Here is a 21,585-nt window from a genome sequence, read left to right on the forward strand (position 1 = left end):
AGTGAAGACAGCCATGTGTTGCGTACAGGTACCCTGGCACACATGGCTGACTTCATGTTAGGATGCCTTTCTCGTGACCCTCGCGTTGCACGCATTCTGGCCACTACGGATTACTGGGTGTACACACTGCTCGATCCACGGTATAAGGAGAACCTGCCCACTCTGATTCCCGAAGAGGAAAGGGGTTCGAGAGTGTTGCTATACCACAGGACCCTTGCGGACAAGCTGATGGTAAAATTCCCAGCCGACAGCGCTAGTGGCAGAAGGCGCAGTTCCGAGGGCCATGTTGCAGGGGATGTGCGTAGATCGAGCAGCATGTACATCCCAGGCAGTGCAACAGTCTTTAAGGGCCTGGCCAGCTTTATGGCTCCCCACCAAGACTGTGTCACCGCTCCCCAGTCACGGCTGAGTCGGCGGGAGCACTGCAAAAGGATGGTGAGGGAGTACGTAGCGGATCGCATGACCATCCTTGGTGACGCCTCTGCCCCCTACAACTACTGGGTGTCGAAGCTGGACACGTGGCCTGAACTAGCCCTGTATGCCCTTGAGGTGCTTGCTTGTCCTGCGGCTAGCGTCTTGTCGGAAAGGGTGTTTAGTGCGGCTGGGGGAATCATCACAGATAAGCGTAGCCGCTTGTCAACCGACAGTGCCGACAGGCTAACACTCATCAAGATGAACAAAGGCTGGATTTCCCCAGACTTCTGTTCTCCACCAGCGGACAGCAGCGATACCTAAGCAATACGTAGGCTGCACCCGCGGATGGAAGCTACGTTCTCTCTCACCATCCAAAACGGGGACATTTCTGCTTCATCAATCTGTGTCTAATATTCCTCCTCCTCCTCCTCCTCCTGCTCCTCCTCCTGAAACCTCACGTAATCACGCTGAACGGGCAATTTTTCTTAGGGCCACAAGGCTCACTCAAATAATTTTTCAGAACAATTTTTCTAAGTTTCAATTAGCTTAAAAGCGTTGGAACTTTAACTTGAACCAATTTTTCGTTACACTGGGCTGCCTCCAGGCCTAGTTACCACTTAAGCCACATTAACCAAAGCGATTCACCTGCCATCTTGGTTGGGCATGGCCAATTTTTACTGAGGTACATTAGTACTGTTGGTACACCAATTTTTTGGGGCCCTCACCTACAGTGTAATCATAGTAATTTCTATGTTCTTCGCCTGCACTCATGGTACAGAAAGGTGTGTGGGGTTGGCCTACACTTTAGCTACATAAATGTCACTTGTGCCTTGGCTATACTAAGGCTACTGAAATGGAACTAAGACTGCGCTCCCGCTATACTGCTGCTTCAGAATTGTTACTGGGGCCTGTCTTGAGTGCTACTATTGCTTACATGGAACGAAGACTGCGCTCCCGCTATACTGCTGCTTCAGAATTGTTACTGGGGCCTGTCTTGAGTGCTACTATTGCTTACATGGAACGAAGACTGCGCTCCCGCTATACTGCTGCTTCAGAATTGTTACTGGGGCCTGTCTTGAGTGCTACTATTGCTTACATGGAACGAAGACTGCGCTCCCGCTATACTGCTGCTTCAGAATTGTTACTGGGGCCTGTCTTGAGTGCTACTATTGCTTACATGGAACGGACACGTGGAGAGGACACGTAGTGCCTCAAAAACATCCCCCTCCTCCTCCAACAGGGAAAACATTGTTGGCAAATGCCTTTGCATTGGTTCGTCTGGTGGCAGTCCAAGAATTTCACCTTTACCGACACTACAAGAGAGCCCCCCCACCATCCCCCCGCCACGGCCCACTTAATCCTGGCCACATTCCGAAAACCAACAAAATACAACCGTGGTACTAGGTCCGCAGTCACCACCACATTACCACCAACGCGGTTACTGTTAAGGTGCATATAACCACGGACACGTGGAGAGGACACGTAGTGCCTCAAAAACATCCCCCTCCTCCTCCAACAGGGAAAACATTGTTGGCAAATGCCTTTGCATTGGTTCGTCTGGTGGCAGTCCAAGAATTTCACCTTTACCGACACTACAAGAGAGCCCCCCCACCATCCCCCCGCCACGGCCCACTTAATCCTGGCCACATTCCGAAAACCAACAAAATACAACCGTGGTACTAGGTCCGCAGTCACCACCACATTACCACCAACGCGGTTACTGTTAAGGTGCATATAACCACGGACACGTGGAGAGGACACGTAGTGCCTCAAAAACATCCCCCTCCTCCTCCAACAGGGAAAACATTGTTGGCAAATGCCTTTGCATTGGTTCGTCTGGTGGCAGTCCAAGAATTTCACCTTTACCGACACTACAAGAGAGCCCCCCCACCATCCCCCCGCCACGGCCCACTTAATCCTGGCCACATTCCGAAAACCAACAAAATACAACCGTGGTACTAGGTCCGCAGTCACCACCACATTACCACCAACGCGGTTACTGTTAAGGTGCATATAACCACGGACACGTGGAGAGGACACGTAGTGCCTCAAAAACATCCCCCTCCTCCTCCAACAGGGAAAACATTGTTGGCAAATGCCTTTGCATTGGTTCGTCTGGTGGCAGTCCAAGAATTTCACCTTTACCGACACTACAAGAGAGCCCCCCCACCATCCCCCCGCCACGGCCCACTTAATCCTGGCCACATTCCGAAAACCAACAAAATACAACCGTGGTACTAGGTCCGCAGTCACCACCACATTACCACCAACGCGGTTACTGTTAAGGTGCATATAACCAGTCTGACTGGGGCATGCAGACACCTTGACAGAATGAATAGTGTGTGGCACATAGGTTCCCCATTGCTATGCCCACGTGTGCAGCTCCTGATGGCGGTGGCACAGGATTGTATTTCTCATTGCTTCTGTACAGCATTGTGGGCTATCGCCCCGCCCCTATTAAAGAGGGTCGCTACCTAGCCGTGCCAACCCTGTGCAGTGTGTGCCTGCGGTCCCTCGTCGTGGCAGACGCACTTCTAAATAGACATGAGGGTGGTGTGGCATGAGGGCAGCTGAAGGCTGCGCAGGGACAGTTTGGTGTGCGCTGTGGGGGGGAGGGGGTGCGGTTGGGCAGCATGTAACTCAGGAGAAGTGGCAGTGGAGTGTCATGCAGGCAGTGATTGTGCTTTGTTGGAGGTAGTGTGGTGCTTAGCAAAGGTATGCCATGCTAATGAGGGCTTTTCAGAAGTAAAAGTTGTTGGGAGGGGGGGGGGCCCACTCTTGCCGCTATTGTGGCTTAATAGTGGGACCTGTGAACTTAGGATGCAGCCCAACATGTAGCCCCTCGCCTGCCCTATCCGTCACTGTGTCATTCCCATCACTTTCCTGAATTGCCCAGATTTTCACACATGAAAACCTTAGCGAGCATCGGCGAAATACAAAAATGTTCTGGTCGCCCATTGACTTCAATGGGGTTCGTTGTTCGAAACGAACCCTCGAGCATCACGGGAAGTTCGTTACGAATAACGAACACCCGAACATTTTGGTGTTCGCTCATCTCTAATCTTAAGGTCATTCTTATAACTGTACACATTAGCTATGTCCTGTGACATCATTGTGTTTATTATCTTTTTGTTGTGACATTAAGCCTCATTTACAAGCAAAGATAATCACTTAAAATTTGTTCAAAAGATAAGGAGAATGACAGTTTTGAGCGATCATTTTGCATAAGGTACTAATGGGCAGTAATGCCCTTTAACACTTTATCAGTTTCATATGCATGCAAATGAGCTTCCAGGAGCTGTTGCAGAAGTCAGCAGGAGGCCTGAGCTTTGCAATTAGCTCCATTGTACTGGCATTGGTTGCTTAGAGAAAACAATGTAATCTTTAGCTCCCATGTAGATAACAACCTGTGGTCTGTTTTCTCTTAGGGGCTACACAGAGAATACAATGTTATCTCCTGCTCCCAGTGTGTGGTCTGAAGGATGGTTTTTAAACTCAACTAAAAATCATTGTTTAACCGAAAAGTGCACAATGGTAGCATTTACACACAAGGATTATTGCTCAAAAGTCACCATTCTAACAAATTTTGAGCAATAATCATTGCTTGTAAAAGGGCCCTTGCTGTGCTTATCATCATCTCTGTCTTATTATCACTACATTGTGACATCACTCTTTCTTATCCCTGTAATGTGACATCACTGTGTTTATTAGACCTGTTGTAAGACAAAACTGCACATTATCCATGCACTATGACATAACTGTAGTTATTATATCTCTATTGTGACACTATTGTTTATTATGTCTGGACTGCGACATCATTGTGAGCATTATTTAAGTACAATGGTTCACAGTGCATTTAGGCGTAATGATTATCATTCAAAAGATTGTTAAACTGAATGAAAATGAATGATAATTGTTCAGTTTAAACGTGAGTGAACGACTGAACAACGAACAAGAATTGTTTGCTTTTCGTTCGTTGTTCAGTTTCAGCCGGCATAAAAATCATCATTGGCTCGTTGACTTCTTGTTGCAATTAAAAACTCCCCACTGAATTTTTCACATTGGAATGTAAAACGCTGAATGAGAATTGAATGATTCTCAATGATGATCCACCTGTCCAAACAGGCTGCATGAGTGTGAATGAGCTGGTGATGGGCAAATGAGAATCGTGGATTTTTTGTTGTATGTAAAAGGGCCATTACTGCATGCATTATCCCTATAATGAGAAACCACCTTGAGCAATATCCCTGCACTATGACTTCACCGTGCTTATTAATCCTGTACAGTGACATCACTGTATTTATTATCTCTTATTATCTCTTTATTGTGACCTTACTGTATCTCTGTACTGTGACTCTGTCACTGGGAGCATTTTCCAAGAGTACAACTTCACTGCATGTATTATCTCTGTACTGTGACATTACTGTGTTTGTTAAGGTGGCATTCATATTACCATTGGAGCACTCCATTTTCCCATCCCTTCAAGGAGCAAGAAAACAGAATGCCAGCTTGGAAGAGATCTGTCATATGATGGAAACGAATGGCACCTGATGGACCGCATTGTTTATAATGGATTTGCCTAGACAAAATAGGGCAGCATGCTGCACTATTTGATCAGGAATTTAATGCCAACTATATGTTAGAACCTCCAATTCAGATGTGAACAGAGTCTAACCCTGTCCTCTGATGTCACTGTGTTCATTCTTGCTCTACTACAAATGGGAGATAGTATAATATCTCTGCAGCACAACCTATTAGAAATAAGCTTTCCTACAAGTCAGTGTTTGACCTTTTAATAAGCATTCTAACAAGACTTGGTATATAAGTCAAAGCCAGAGTCTTCTCCAGAGGTAAAAGGCAACCATCTGCAAATTGGCTGCTTTGGGATTTTTACCCCTCATTGGATTACAGTCAGTTTCTAGCTGGCTGGATGAGACGTCTATAATGTAGGTCGGGAGGAGAATAGTTTATGGAGTCCACCTAGTAGGAATGAGGAGACTAAAAGTTATGCAATGCCCCTCTGGAAAATTTGGTATGCAAATGGAAGACGGTACAATGCTTCTGCAGCACCACCTAATAGAATGTAGCATTTCTACAAGAAGAAAGTGTACTCCTCTCGACTTGTGTCATAGACTTCTCACCCAACTAGTCACTGACGAGGAACAAAATCCCTAAAAGAGCTGTCTGCATGCGGCTATCTTTTCCTTCTGGAGAAGACTCTGACTTTGTCTTATATACCCAATCATGTTGCAAGGCTTGGTAAAAGATTGGACATTAACTTATAGAAAACTACCTTCTAATAAGTGGTGCCACTAGAGCATTGTACTGTACCAGCTCACATTTGCATATCAAATTGTCCAAAGAAGCATTGATTGGCCTTTTAAGTTTCCTCACACCTATGAGGTAGTCTCCACAAGGAGAAATGGTACCCCACCGGTACCGTAACATCACATTGTGTATTACCTCTGCAGATTAGGGAGAGCCAAAAAACTGTTATCATAGTGTTCTCATATTCTGAAGTGCTTATGGTGGAGTGGAGTCCCATTGCAAGTTTTGCTATGGACCCCAATGGTCACTTGTAATGCTCTTGCCTTTTAGTAAGGCACAACAAAGCAGAAGGGTGTTTTTACTCCTCTTTATCAACATTTCACAGTACTAAAGTGTATACTGTGACTATATATCACATTTATGATACTGAAAAACACAAACAGGAGTTAAGGTTTGACCTTGATATGTTTTGATAAGATAACAGGCAGCATGTCCAGAAGGATTTGTGCCCTCATGAGCACTATTCCACACATCTCCAGTCATGTACATAAATATTAGTGGGTGATGCCAGCAGTTGCTGTTTCAAGCTGTGTGCCCCTTTAAAGGTCACCTTATAGTTACATTCAAAATGTAAAAGCATAGTAAAACATTCAAGTTATGTGGTTTATGGGGAAATCGAAGAAGTCAGAGAGTCATGCTGCTGCCCAGTAACAGTAGCATCTGTGTGATACCCACTAGCTCAACAGGTTCTTGTAGAATTGAGACTGGCATGTTCTGACTTGGCAGCACTTACCCTGGCGGCTCTGGAAGAATAAGGATCTTCAAATAAAGCCCACATGCGGGGCCGCAGCCTCCTCCAGCGTCCAGCCTTCCCATCAGGACCTACCACATCCTCTATCCCCAGCCTCTTCCCCAGGTCTTCCTCATCCTCGTCTATAAGAGGTGGTTCCCCAGAGATCAAGTCTGGGGTCTCAAATATATCTAGTGCTTCCTCTGCATCTCGGTGCTGGCGATAGGTCATCCAGCAACAGGGCTCCACGTCCGTTTCATCAATGCCCCAAAATGCCAGTTCCTCCTCAAACAAGGGTCCACATACATCCGCCGGGCAGTGCAGCTTGCCAGTGCGATAATAGTTGAGAACATAAGCGAAGACCCCTGGGTGGCGATCAAAGAAAAACTCATTTCCCCGACAGGTGTCCTGGAAGGTGCCTGGGACCGGTTGCTGGTCCAGACCCGGATCGCTGTGAGTATCGCATGCTAGTAATGCCAACCGGGTCCCAGGCACAGTCTTTAGAGTACTCCGATATGTTTCGTGCCTGGTGCCCCCCACGTTGAGGATTATTCTCTCGTTCTCATCGATCTTGCCCATATCTCTGGATGCCACATGACGCGCATGGGTGGCAGGAGAAAGGGGCCGTGTCCTGCGGTGACAGAATAGACAGTGAGGACACACAAAGGGTTACATAATGGCAGAGCCTCCTTCTATATTACATACTGTCATAATACAAATACAGATGCAGCAAATTATAGCTTGATTGTGATAGAAGAAAGTTATCTTATCTTTACCTATTAAAAAGCTATTTTTCTCTAATCTGAACACAACAAAACTCATTGTAAAGCAATACAAAGTATAAATAAATCTCCCTAGTAGCATGGCACACCTTGATATCATGCTGCAATAGGAGTCAAGCTAAAGAAAGATGCATCTCTAGTATCCATTGTAACAGGCACAGCTACTTAGGGCTGAGAAGCCTTAAACTTGTTGACTTCCAGTTAGAAAAAAAGTTCTTCCTACCTGTCAGTAAGCCCCTGCCTCCCAGCTCAGGTCACATACACCCACCTGTCACCTATTACACAAAATCCAAAAGTCCTACCTATTGTGCATTAGGATCGTACTCACACTAATAAGTACAGCTGCCTATTATCCCCTGCAAGCCAGCATGTAGAACTAGATTCTCTTTAATACATGTATGTACATAGCTGCTCATACCTCACACACAGAGCCAATAAAGTGTCAGTAGTATGTGCCAGCCTCTCTTCATCTCCCCTGTAAAGATCAAAGGCGACGATCGATCTGGAAGTGCAAACTACTTGTCTGTTTTTATGAATGGCTTTACTGCTCCAACTCCTTGTTATTCTTCTATGCCCGACTCAGTCCATGTCATGGAGCATCTTCCTCCTATGTCAACTGCTGGAACGATGTCACCATCACAACAGGCGGTAGCCATTAAATATATGAGCCCAAACAAAGAATCCACGACCTCCTGGAGGAGAAACAAGTGTGTGATCCGAGCGCTAGTCAAGCTGAAGAAGACTGTGCGCTGGCTCCAGGAGGTGGAGATGCTGATGATGCCTCCTTGCCAGCCCCCTCCTGGCACTGAAGACAGCTGGAGGAGAGGAGCTGTCCTTCAGCACCAGCGCAGCCTGCACACACCCTCCGCTGGTGACATCCCTCGCCCCCTCATCGCACTCATCCCTGCTATTTTAGAAGCGGGCACAGGGTCTGCCATCAGTAGAGACTTTTATCTAGTGAGAAGCGTCACCTAGTTACAGGTGAAATCCCTGCCGAGTCTCCCAGCTGCTGGAAAACACCTAGCAACCTAGGGTTACGTGTAGACTGGGTGTCTACCGAAGGTTCACCTTTACAGAGATGCAAAACTGTTACTTGCAGATCTCAAGGACGAAATCTGCAACAGTTTACACTTTTTATGAAGCACCCAAACCCTGCTGGCATTACAGCTATACAGGAAACCTGTCACCAACATCTCACCCTTAAAACTGACTGGCAGGGGATGACAAGTCAATTACTTCCTAAGCCCTTTCTTTCTTTTTTACCATGTATCTCTGCGATTGGGTTCCAAAGTTACCCTATGGTGTATGCAAGTCAGCAGAGAAGAGTCATCTGGCCAAGGAGAGTCACGCTGATTCATGACCTGCTACTAAACACAATCCCTTTTATTTCATAGACAGCCTGTTGCATAGAAAATGGGATGACGTGGTTAGCTTAGTAGCTCATGAATCAGCATGACTCTTCTTTGCTGATCTTCTTCTGGTACAGGATGACTTTGGAACCTAACTGTAAAGGTAGATGAGTTCATTAACTCTTTCATTCAAAAGAGAGGACATTAGATGTGTATGATATTTCCTTCCCTGCTGGCCAGTGGAGTCAGTTTTATGGGTGAGATGGTGGTGGCAGGTTCCCTTTAAGTGCAGTGACTATAGCTGTGATGCCAACAGGGTTTTGGTGTTTCATAAAAGTGTAAACTGCTACAGATGTTGTCCTTCAGATCTTGGCTGGAAGAAAAAAGGGACTTCTATTTAAAATTAAGTATTCTTTAGTGCACCTGTATGACATTATCCTTACAGGTGTGGCAGAGTTTATTCCAATAGAGATGGTCCCTTACTTACAAACAGGTTCCTGTTTGTAAGTGCATTTGTTTGTATGTCCATACTAGGGTGTGTATGGAGGCGGATCGGGGGTTGATCCCGCTCCATATAACATGGGGGCCGGCTGTTTTTTTACAGCTGACACCCACCCGCAACAGCTCCGATAAGCTGTGCTACTCATCTGAGTAATTAACCCTTTAAATGCCACTGTCAATTCTAACAGCGGCATTTAAATACCCCGGCCAATATTCAGGGGTCCCGCACTTTCCCCCGCGATAAGATCTAACATTGCAGAGTGCCTATCAAGCCGTGCCTATGGCATGGCTTGATAGAATGCCTGTTTAATCCTAGATAACTTTGTTTGTGTATAGTAAAGTTTGTAAATCAACCATTCGCAAGTAGGGGGCAATCTGTATAAAGTAACTTGGCTGTGTCAGATCAGGATCCACATGCTTAGTATTATTCTGACAATGGAGGCTAACATGAGCATTTATTTCTCTGCTGGCGTGTGGCTAGATTGGTCAGGTGGGAGGCATGTGTCCCAGACAGCAAATCAGTGCTTGTCTGTACACACTTATTCTGGCTCCTCCTCATTGCGAATGTCAGTTGTACTTCTAGTCTGAAGGTATTTCTGGTCAAGTCAGCGGCTCCTGTCCTGTTCTACTGTCAGATAAGTCTGTTTACTGTTAAGAATATTTTGACTAGTTGTTATTTCACCAATAGTATTTCATCTGGTTTAGGGCAGCTTCAGACGACCATATTTTGGCCGGGTATTCACGCCGGCTGATATACGGCATCTGTCTCTGCAGGGGGAGGAGGCTCGAAGAGCCGGGAGCAGTGTTCTGAGCTCCCGCCCCCTCTCTGCCTCCTCTCCACCCCCTCTCTGCCCCTCTGCACTATTTGCAATGAGAGGAGGTGGGTGGGGATGGGGCTAAGTTCTGGGAATTAGCCCCACCCCCATCCCGCCTCCCCTCATTGCAAATATGGCAGAGGGGCGGAGGGGGCAAGGAGAGTTGGCGGAGAGGGGGCGGGAGCTCAGAGCACTGCTCCTGGGTCATCCAGCCTCCTCCCCCTGCAGAGACAGACGCCATATATCGGCTGGCGTGAATACGCGGCCGATATACGGTCGTCTATATAAGCCCTTAATGTGAGTTACTTTAACATTTTTACTGTATACATTGTTATTTATGGCAACAAACATTATCCTTATTTTCCATCTAGAGGAAATTAGGGTCGCCCCAAGTTCCTATTGCAAAGTCACTCTCATCAGGGCAAGTGCTCCACTTTTAGATAGGGTCTCATCACATTAGTAGGTTATGGTCAGATTCCCGGTTACTCCACTTTTTTGTTTTGTTGCAAATATTTTGTGTTCTCTGAATTAGTATATCGTGTGTATATCCATCCCTTCAGGGCAACAAACTATGTCTACTCCGGACGAGGTGTTTAGCGTCCAGCTTGGCAATAACATTGCGCTTAAATAAAACATATCTTTTTTATTGATGCATAATTAAAAATTAAAATGGCATAACACTGGAGACAGTAACGCTTGTGTATTTCAGAGCTTGTGGTTCACAGCATAAGGGCTTATATCGGTCAGGTTTTCATGCCCGGACAATATATGCTGCCCCTCTCTGTAAGTAGAAGAGGCGAAATGGGAGCTAGTGCACTGAGCTCCCGCCCCCTCTCCGCCCCTTGCCACTGTTTGGAATGGGAGGGGGTCGAGACGGGGCGGAACTTAGCTCTATAATACAAGTTTTTAGTTTTCTAGTAATAGGAAAGTTGGATGATAGACTTTAATAATGACAACCATGTTTCTAATTACCCAACTTTCCGAGAATCCAGCATGGCAAAAATATATAGTAATATGGAAAAAAAAGATTACATCATATATAAGAAAGTTATTGTCAGGTATTTAGGAAAGTAGGATGATAGGCTATAATAAAGACCATATGGGCAGTCACTCAGATTTCGTCATGCCCATATAGTAATACATGCCGATACACTAAAATAGGAATGAGGGAAAGATCATTATTACATATGTAGGAAATTTGTTTTGCTTTCAGTATCTGGGAAATTGGATGACATGCTGCAATGCTAAGTATATTTGTAGTCACCCAGCTTTCCACGAATCCCGAAACACAAGACTTTGTGGCAACATGGCAGTAAGGCAAAGATCACTCCCTATGCTGGAAATGTGTAAGTAATTGAACAATAAGCTGTAATGTTGGTGTTCCTGGATGTTTGGCTTATTGGTGATTATCATCAGAGGAAAGTATTCACATTACTTTACTGAAAGTCTTACTCAAGGAAGTCTGTATTAGATGTTAACAGCTGCCATCCACAACACTTTGTTAAAGAAGACCCAACTTTCTAGTTCATGACTTGGTAGAAAGGGATGAATGTGATCATCAAAGACAGTGTTTCCCAACTCCAATCCTCAGGGACACCCCAACGTGTCCTGTTTTAAGGATTTCCTCAGTATTGCACAGGTGATGTAATTATTGTCGGTCCCTCAGACATTGCTACAGGTGTTCTTACTATAGGATATCCTGAAATCATGACCTGTTGGGGATCCCTGAGGACTGCAGTTGGGAAACACTGATCTAAGAAGTAGGGTAATGTTGCAAAGAATGGATATTGATCAGAGCCGTTAATCTTTACGTAGGATGACTGTTGGACGCTGTCCCAGCAACTTTCTTCACTGTGCTTTTACAAAGGAGCAATAGTCATTCTGTGAATGGAAGCAGAGAGACCAGAGATCTCTTCTGGCCACCACCTACATTCACAGTAAGCAGGCAGCTGGTCAAGGATGACCAATAAAGATGAGCGAACGTACTCGTCCGAGCTTGATACTCGTTCAAGTATTAGCGTGTTCGAGATGCTCGTTACTAGAGACGAGCACCACGCGATGTTCAAATTACTTTCATTTTCATCTCTGAGACGTTAGCGCGCTTTTCTGGCCAATAGAAAGACAGGGAAGGCATTACAACTTCCCCCTGTGACGTTCAAGCCCTATACCACCCCCCTGCAGTGAGTGGCTAGCAAGATCAGGTATCACCCGAGTATATAAATCGGCCCGTCCCGCGGCTCGCCACAGATGCATTCTGACAGAGATCAGGGAAAGTGCTGCTGATGCCGGAGCTGCTATAGGGAGAGTGTTAGGAGTGATTTTAGGCTTCAAGAACCCCAACGGTCCTTCTTAGGGCCACATCTGACCGTGTGCAGTACTGTTGAGGCTGCTTTTTGCAGTGTTGCACTTTTTTTTTTTCTATATCGGCCGTGCAGAGCATTGTGTCCAGAGCATTGCGTCCTGCAGTAATTTTACATAGTCCAGGGCCAGTAGTGGTGGTGAGGCAGGGACAGTGAAAGACATATACAGTCTATATAGGCAGTGGGCTTTTCCCAAAAAATTTGGGAAAAAAAATCTATTTGGGCTGCCTGTGACCGTCCTGACTGTACTGCGTCTCTGCTGGGGGTAGTTGTCCTAATTCATATGCAGCCAGCTAAGTGTTACAGCAGGCTTGCGCAAAATTCTTTCCTGGCTCTGCTGTGCGTTCCGTAAGCGAAGTCAGCCTCCAACCACAGGCCAATAAGCGGCACATTTAATTACAGCGTTCTGTTTCTGCACTACTGGTAATACAGCATGCTGAGGGGTAGGGGTAGGCCTAGAGGACGTGGATGCGGGCGAGGACACGGAGGCCCAAGTCAGGGTGTGGGCACAGGCCGAGCTCCTGATCCAGGTGTATCGCAGCCGACTGCTGCGGGATTAGGAGAGAGGCACGTTTCTGGCGTCCCCACATTCATCTCACAATTAATGGGTCCACGCGGTAGACCTTTATTAGAAAATGAGCAGTGTGAGCAGGTCCTGTCGTGGATGGCAGAAAGTGCATCCAACAATCTATCGACCACCCAGAGTTCTGCGCCGTCCACTACTGCAACTCTGAATCCTCTGGCTGCTGAATCCTCTTCCTCCCAGCCTCCTCACTCCATTACAATGACACATTCTGAGGAGCAGGCAGACTCCCAGAAACTGTTCTCGGGCCCCTGCCCAGAATGGGCAGCAATGGTTCCGAATCCTCTCCCACTGGAGGAGTTTGTTGTGACCGATGCCCAACCTTTGGAAAGTTCCCGGGGTCCGGGGGATGAGGCTGGGAACTTCCGGCAACTGTCTCAAGAGCTTTCAGTGGGTGAGGAGGACGATGACGATGAGACACAGTTGTCTATCACTCAGGTAGTAGTAATTGGAGTAAGTCCGAGGGAGGAGCGCACAGAGGATTCGGAGGAAGAGCAGCAGGACGATGAGGTGACTGACCCCACCTGGTTTGCTACGCCTACTGAGGACAGGTCTTCAGAGGGGGAGGCAAGTGCAGCAGCAGGGCAGGTTGGAAGAGGCAGTGCGGTGGCCAGGGGTAGAGGCAGGGCCAGACCGAATAATCCACCAACTGTTTCCCAAAGCGCTCCCTCGTGCCATGCCACCCTGCAGAGGCCGAGGTGCTCAAAGGTCTGGCAGTTTTTCACTGAGAGTGCAGACGACCGACGAACAGTGGTGTGCAACCTTTGTCGCGCCAAGATCAGCCGGAGAGCCACCACCACCAGCCTCACCACCAGCAGCATGCACAGACATATGATGGCCAAGCACCCCACAAGGTGGGACGAAGGCCGTTCACCGCCTCCGGTTTGCACCGCTGCCTCTCCCCCTGTGCCCCAACCTGCCACTGAGATCCAACCCCCCTCTCAGGACACAGGCACTACCGTCTCATGGCCTGCACCCACACCCTCACCTCCGCTGTCCTCGGCCCCATCCACCAATGTCTCTCAGCGCACCATCCAGCCATCGCTAGCGCAAGTGTTGGAGCGCAGGCGCAAGTACGCCGCCACGCACCCGCACTCTCAAGCGTTAAACGTGCACATAGCCAAATTTATCAGCCTGTAGATGCTGCCGTATAGGGTTGTGGAAACGGAGGCTTTCAAAGGTATGATGGCGGAGACGGCCCCGCGCCCTCACCAACGCGGTTACTGGCAAGGTCCACTTAACAACGGACACGTGGACAAGCACAGGCGGGCAGGGCCACTATATCTCCCTGACGGCACATTGGGTGAATTTAGTGGAGCCTGGGACCGCTCACGTCCTACCCACCCCCAGAATTGCGGGCCCCAGCTCGGTGGTGGTATCTGCGGCGGTGTATGCTTCCTCCACTAAACCACCCTCCTCCTCCTTTTCCTCCTCCTCCTACGCAACCTCTGTCTCGCAATCAAGATGTGTCAGCAGCAGCACGTCGCCAGCAGTCAGTGTCGCGCAGCACGGCAGCACAGCGGTGGGCAAGCGTCAGCAGGCCGTGCTGAAACTACTCAGCTTAGGAGAGAAGAGGCACACGGCCCACGAACTGCTGCAGGGTCTGACAGAGCAGACCGACCACTGGCTTGCGCCGCTGAGCCTCCAACCGGGCATGGTCGTGTGTGACAATGGCCGTAACCTGGTGGCGGCTCTGCAGCTGGGCAGCCTCACGCACGTGCCATGCCTGGCCCACGTCTTTAATTTGGTGGTTCAGCGCTTTCTGAAAAGCTACCCAAGCTTGTCAGACCTGCTCGGAAAGGTGCGCCGGCTCTGCGCACATTTCCGCAAGTCCCACACGGACGCTGCCACCCTGCGCACCCTGCAACATCGGTTTCATGTGCCAGTGCACCGACTGCTGTGCGACGTGCCCACACGGTGGAACACTACGCTCCACATGTTGGCCAGGCTCTATGAGCAGCGTAGAGCTATAGTGGAATACCAACTCCAACATGGGCGCGCAGTGGGAGTCAGACTCCTCAATTCTTTACAGAAGAGTGGGCCTGGTTGGCAGACATCTGCCAGGTCCTTGGAAACTTTGAGGAGTCTACCCAGATGGTGAGCAGCGATGCTGCAATCATTAGCATCACCATTCCTCTGCTATGCTTCTTGAGAAGTTCCCTGCAAAGCATAAAGGCAGACGCTTTGCGCTCGGAAACGGAGGCGGGGGAAGACAGTATGTCGCTGGATAGTCAGAGCACCCTCCTGTCTATATCTCAGCGTGTTGAGGAGGAGGAGGAGGAGCATGAGGCGGATGAGGAGGAGGGGGAAGAGACAGCTTGGCCCACTGCTGAGGGTACCCATGCTGCTTGCCTGTCATCCTTTCAGCGTGTATGGCCTGAGGAGGAGGAGGAGGATCCTGAAAGTGATCTTCCTAGTGAGGACAGCCATGTGTTGCGTACAGGTACCCTGGCACACATGGCTGACTTCATGTTAGGATGCCTTTCTCGTGAGCCTCGCGTTACACGCATTCTGGCCACTACGGATTACTGGGTGTACACACTGTTCGACCCACGGTATAAGGAGAACCTTTCCACTCTCATACCCGAAGAGGAAAGGGGTTCGAGAGTGATGCTATACCACAGGACCCTGGCGGACAAGCTGATGGTAAAATTCCCATCCGACAGCGCTAGTGGCTGAAGGCGCAGTTCCGAGGGCCAGGTAGCAGGGGAGGCGTGGAGATCAGGCAGCATGTACAGCACAGGCAGGGGAACACTCTCTAAGGCCTTTGACAGCTTTCTGGCTCCCCAGCAAGACTGTGTCACCGCTCCCCAGTCAAGGCTGAGTCGGCGGGAGCACTGTAAAAGGATGGTGAGGGAGTACGTAGCCGATCGCACGACCGTCCTCCGTGACGCCTCTGCCCCCTACAACTACTGGGTGTCGAACCTGGACACGTGGCCTGAACTCGCGCTGTATGCCCTGGAGGTGCTTCCTTGTCCTGCGGCTAGCGTCTTGTCAGAGAGGGTGTTTAGTGCGGCTGGGGGAATCATCACAGATAAGCGTACCCGCCTGTCAACCGACAGTGCCGACAGGCTTACACTAATCAAGATGAACAACGCGTGGATTTCCCCAGACTTCTCTTCTCCACCAGCGGACAGCAGCGATACCTAAACAATACGTAGGCTGCACCCGCGGATGGAAGCATTGTTCTCTATCACCATCAAAAACGTGGACCTTTTAGCTTCATCAATCTGTGTATTATATTCATCCTCCTCCTCCTGCTCCTCCTCCTGAAACCTGACGTAATCACGCCGAACGGGCAATTTTTCTTAGGCCCACAAGGCTCAGTCATATAATTTTTGTAAACAATTTTTATACGTTTCAATGCTCATTAAAGCGTTGAAACTTGCACCTGAACCAATTTTTATTTTAACTGGGCTGCCTCCAGGCCTAGTTACAAATTAAGCCACATTAACCAAAGCGATTAATGGGTTTCACCTGTCCTCTTGGTTGGGCATGGGCAATTTTTCTGACGTACATTAGTACTGTTGGTACACCAATTTTTGGGGGCCCTCGCCTACAGTGTAATCCAATTAATTTTTTGCCCACCTGCATTAAAGCTGACGTTACATCAGCTGTGCTGGGCACTGCAATGGGATATATTTATGTACCGCCGGTGGCTTCCTGGCACCCACCCATGCTGTCAGTCCACACGGAGTTGTAACTGCATGTGTCCAGTTATAAAGAACCCCAGTCTGACTGGGGCATGCAGTGTGGGCTGAAGCCCACCTGCATTAAACATGACATTACCTCAGCTGTGATGGGCACTGCAATGGGATATATTTATGTACCGCCGGTGGCTTCCTGGCACCCACCCATGCTGTCGGTCCACAGAGACTTCACAATAGGGAGTTGTACCTGCCTGTGTCTATGAATTAAAAAGCCCGGTCAGGTTGGGGCATGCAGTGTGGGCCGAAGCCCACCTGCATTTAATCTGACGTTAGCTCTGCTGTCCAGGGCACTGCAATGGGATACATTTATGTACAGCCGGTGGGTTCCAGGGAGCCACCCATGCTGTGGGTGCACACGGAATTCCCATTGCGGAGTTGTACCTGCCTGTGACTATTTATAAAAAAAAGCGGTCTGACTGGGGCATGCAGACACCTTGACAGAATGAATAGTGTGTGGCACATAGGTTCCCCATTGCTATGCCCACGTGTGCTGCTCCTGATGGCGGTGGCACAGGATTATATTTCTCATTGCTTCTGTACAGCATTGTGGGCTATCGCCCCGCCCCTTTTAAAGAGGGTCACTGCCTAGCCGTGCCAACCCTCTGCAGTGTGTGCCTGCGGTTCCCCCTCATGGCAGATGCACTTATAAATAGACATGAGGGTGGCGTGGCATGAGGGCAGCTGAAGGCTGCGCAGGGACAATTTGGTGTGCGCTGTGGACACTGGGTCATGCAGGGGGGGTTGGGCAGCATGTAACCCAGGAGAAGTGGCAGCGGAGTGTCATGCAGGCAGTGATTGTGCTTTGTTGGAGGTAGTGTGGTGCTTAGCTAAGGTATGCATTGCTAATGAGGGCTTTTCAGAAGTAAAAATTGTTGGGAGGGGGGGCCCACTCTTGCCGCTATTGTGGCTTAATAGTGGGACCTGGGAACTTGAGATGCAGCCCAACATGTAGCCCCTCGCCTGCCCTATCCGTTGCTGTGTCGTTCCCATCACTTTCTTGAATTGCCCAGATTTTCACAAATGGAAACCTTAGCGAGCATCGGCGATATACAAAAATGCTCGGGTCGCCCATTGACTTCAATGGAGTTCGTTACTCGAAACGAACCCTCGAGCATCGCGAAAATTTCGTCCCGAGTAACGAGCACCCGAGCATTTTGGTGCTCGCTCATCTCTATTCGTATTTATAGACCAAAATTACCCATTGAAATCATGCAAAAATAGGGCAAATATGCAGTTACATGTGCATTCACTGCATTATTTTTTTAGGCACGTTGCCAGCTGAGAGTAGGAAAAAAATCACATCATCTTGCTTTTTTTTTTGCGCGTGTAACATGCACAGACACATGCAGTGAAAAGGATGTGCTTTTCACGGATCCAAATTGCATATACCTATGTGAATGAGCCTTAAGTCTCAGAAAACCTCTTTAATGGCAAAAACACTTGGGCCCATGCACTAATACGCTCTCTGCTACGGAGCTTATTAGCACATGGATCGAGTTTTATTTTTTTTCAGACTATTGAAATTCCTTGCTATAGAGCACAAGTTTGAAAAAAAAGCAGGAAGATAGGTCCTGCCCTATTTTTCTTGCTCCTAGTATTAACCATGTCTAAGGGCTCGGTTAGACGGGCACTTTTGTACGCATTTAGTTGCATTTTTTTAAAAAGCGCGTGATCGAAGCGTCAGGCTCGTTTTTAAATTGTCACTTGTTGTCAGTCACACAAAATTTGCACATAAAGTGCGGTGCCATCGCTATCCCCTGCTGTGGCTGTGACAGCTGCATCAGAGGATTCCTTGGATGTGAAACCCCTGGATGCTGTCACATCCAGGGGTTTCACCTGTGGTCAATGGGACCGGTTACAGCAGCGGTGGCCCATTGACATACACAGAACATCGTGATCCTCTGCAAAGCTGTGTCAGGGGAATTTCTCATCCCCTTGTCACTGAACACTGTGACAGCATTTTCACAGTGTTCAGTGATGAGGGGACTCCCCGCGGGGAGAAATCCTCTGATACAGCTGTCACAGCCACAGGAGGGAATAGCAATGTGACCGCACTTTATTTCAGTTGCTTTAGCGATTCGATTTCCTATTTTTTACTGCTGCGAATTTTTTGCGCATGTAAAAATTGGACATATAACTGTTACCATTAAAAAGCATTGGTTCTAATAGATGCGAATCGCAAATGCAAAAAAACGCCTGTCTGACAAAGCCCTAAGAAAGACAGGGCAAGTTCTATCTTTACTTGCAAGAATCCCGCAAGTGAAAATGATGTGGACGAGGAGTAAAATGAGGGGTGGAGCAAAACCCGTACAGTTGTGTTTGTTGTGAACAATGATACTATAAAAGTCATGAAGAGAATGAAGTGGTAACTTCAATAGTGGAGGTGCTGCCTGACCAGATGACGCACCACCTGGGTGGGTGTGATAGAGTAGGAGAATAGAACTAAAAAACTGGCAGTGGAGAATGCACAACACTCCAGGTTAAAGCGAATAGGAAGTGACCAAAGGTTTGGGAAACTTCTCCTTTTATTTAATAAAGTACGTGAGCAGCTTATGAAAACGTGTTTCGGGGATAACCCCTTCATCAGTTCAGCTGGTGTTTAAAATATACAAGCTATTAAATACACATTAGAAGGCCTTCACAGATATAGATATAAAAAATATTAACGTTTATTAAATTATTTTAAAAGACATGGGTTTACACTGACACTAACAAACAAAAATCAAGACGAAACGAGAAAAACCAAAGAAAGAAAAAAAAAAAGAAAGAACCCTGGTTTAGGATTGAGTGGGGAGTTCAGCATCTCGATAGTACATAGAGGTAGGTATATTCGTCCCTTATGATGTATCTAGGGATAGCCCATAGGGATTAATACAGACACGATTTGTTGAGGGGTAGATGATATGAGACACGTCGGATCAAGATACTCAGATCATGCTAGGGTCTACTCAAACGGGGTGTATGTATACCCTTAGGCGATTGGTGGCCGATCACCTATATAGATATATAGTCATATAATGACTCCCCAATGATGCCACAATAATTATTTGTATATATAGAGTTTTTGTTTCAGGGTCTGGTTATGGTGCAATTGGGTATTATTGTTAACCAGAACCCGCAAAAACAAACTCTTTGCACCTTGGTAGTGTTGGATCTACCAGTTCGAGGTCAGAGCTGGCCGTGGCATTCGGCAAGTAGGAGTCTACAAGCTCACAATTTGCCGTAGCACCATGCAGTAATATTTAAGGAATGGATTCATGCTCAAAGATAGGCTCGACGCGTTTCCCTATCCGATTTTTGGATAGTTCCTCAGGAGCAAAAGGTACGTATACCATCAATTCATATATAGTCCTTTTATTGTGGACCAGTCATCACCAGGGTCGGTGAAAGAAAAAAATAAAAAAATGTATAGATGATAATATGGTTTTTCGGTGGATTTGCGGTTTAACCACCAGTTTCTATTAGAGAAATGCCATAAAATACGGTTATGGATTCCTTCTCTTACTCTCAATAAGCACAACCAACGTATCAACACTAACTGTCAGACCGACTGATGTTAAAATATGGATGTCGGTACTGTTACAGGATATGTCATTTAGTGAGATAGGTTGGAGCTAAGTAACCCTCGATATATATCAAACGCTTCACCGGAAATTGTCTCACATTGAGTAATCTCAATTGTGAACCCGGTTTTTGGGGGGTTATTTTACGTCTAAAGGCTCAGTCCCCTCCCTATCCCTATGAGGGGTTGCGTAGGCAGGTCCCCTACAGGTTGATCATTGTCACCTAGTCTGTCAGTGATATAGCTGTATGTCAGTCTATAGACAGCCGGAGTAAATACTCCATATATCACACAGAAGTAGCTCTGTAAAGTTAGGAGAAAAGGGAAGACTGAACCCAGGTGGGCAACTTCCAGGGTTAGACCCCCAAAAAAAGCAGTACAGGGAGAGCCTAGATAGAGAGGACAACGACACCCCTAAATAGTCCCATCCACAGTCAGATGGGGCCCGGGTGTGTGGCCAGAATGAGGAGAGCAAGAGGTAGTGCCTGCGGCTCTGATGGTGAGCGGCCGGCTATGAGGTATTGAGGCTAATGACAGGGGTTTTATATGACTAACTCCTCCTCAGGAGGGGAGGGGTGTAGACTAAGTGGCCTATCCAGGCTGTCAGGAGGCGGTCCCTTCCACGCAGGTACATTTCAATATGTTTGTTACCAATACCGCTCCTTTTGTGCAGCAACCCTATGTTGGAGGCAAGTCTCTGATAGACAGAGCTGCAAGATTGCCGTAGTCGATCGCCGCTGGAGCCCCCCGATCGAGCCCCCAAAAGCGTTACTAACTCTTCCGCGTTCCATGCTGGAACGCTACACGCAATGCCTGTTTGCGTCATCGCGCTAATGCATCGCCATTGGGTGAAGCGCGGTGACGTATATAACGTGCCGCGTCACCGTGGGCGTGGTCGTTCGGTCAGACGTAGCTGGTGTTGCTTCCGCGTTCCAGGATGGAACGCGTCACGCGCTGCGTGACCACGTCATTACCACTGGAGTCCTGCATTTGGGTAACGCTGTAACGCAGTCACTTCCGCGTTCCAAGCTGGAACGCATCACATGCTGCGTGACGACGTCATCACCGCTAGAGCCCTACCATTGGGTAACGCTGTATGTTAATGACATGCCTCATACCTATGGGAGGGGTAATTTAGTCCATGTGATGGATATGGGTGGCATCGCTAATCGACGTCGCCGCTCACAATAAGTAGGTGGGCATAGTGGATGTGAAGGAGTTCATTAAATGGGGTGTCAATTCGGAGGAGAGGTGTGTGCGGGGGCGGAGTTAGCATTGTTACTATTAAGGCAACTTAGGATATATAGAAGAAGGGGGTATTGATAATTCTTAGTCTTGTCATATAAATATTAACCCTGTTTTGGTCCACTTTTCAATACCTCAAGAGATAGTACAGTCAGGTGTAAAACCAATGATGTATAGGATCATACATTGATAGATATATAATATGT

General features: G+C 47.7%; 1 protein-coding gene across 9 annotated transcripts in view; it reads right to left on the reverse strand.

Moving 5' to 3' along the window:
- The window catches only part of KCNC2 (potassium voltage-gated channel subfamily C member 2), a 261,742-nt gene extending 254,651 nt beyond the window's left edge, over window positions 1-7,091 (reverse strand). For all 9 annotated transcript variants that reach the window (XM_066591649.1, XM_066591654.1, XM_066591651.1 and 6 more), the window contains exon 1: window positions 6,476-7,091. In XM_066591649.1, coding sequence (XP_066447746.1) covers window positions 6,476-7,051 — 576 coding nt within the window. In that variant the 5' untranslated portion in view covers window positions 7,052-7,091. The remainder of the gene's footprint in view (window positions 1-6,475) is intronic.
- Window positions 7,092-21,585: the final 14,494 nt, after the last annotated feature.

Source organism: Eleutherodactylus coqui, chromosome 2 (genome assembly GCF_035609145.1).
Source record: "Eleutherodactylus coqui strain aEleCoq1 chromosome 2, aEleCoq1.hap1, whole genome shotgun sequence".
In the NCBI taxonomy this organism is placed as follows: Eukaryota; Metazoa; Chordata; class Amphibia; order Anura; family Eleutherodactylidae; genus Eleutherodactylus; species Eleutherodactylus coqui.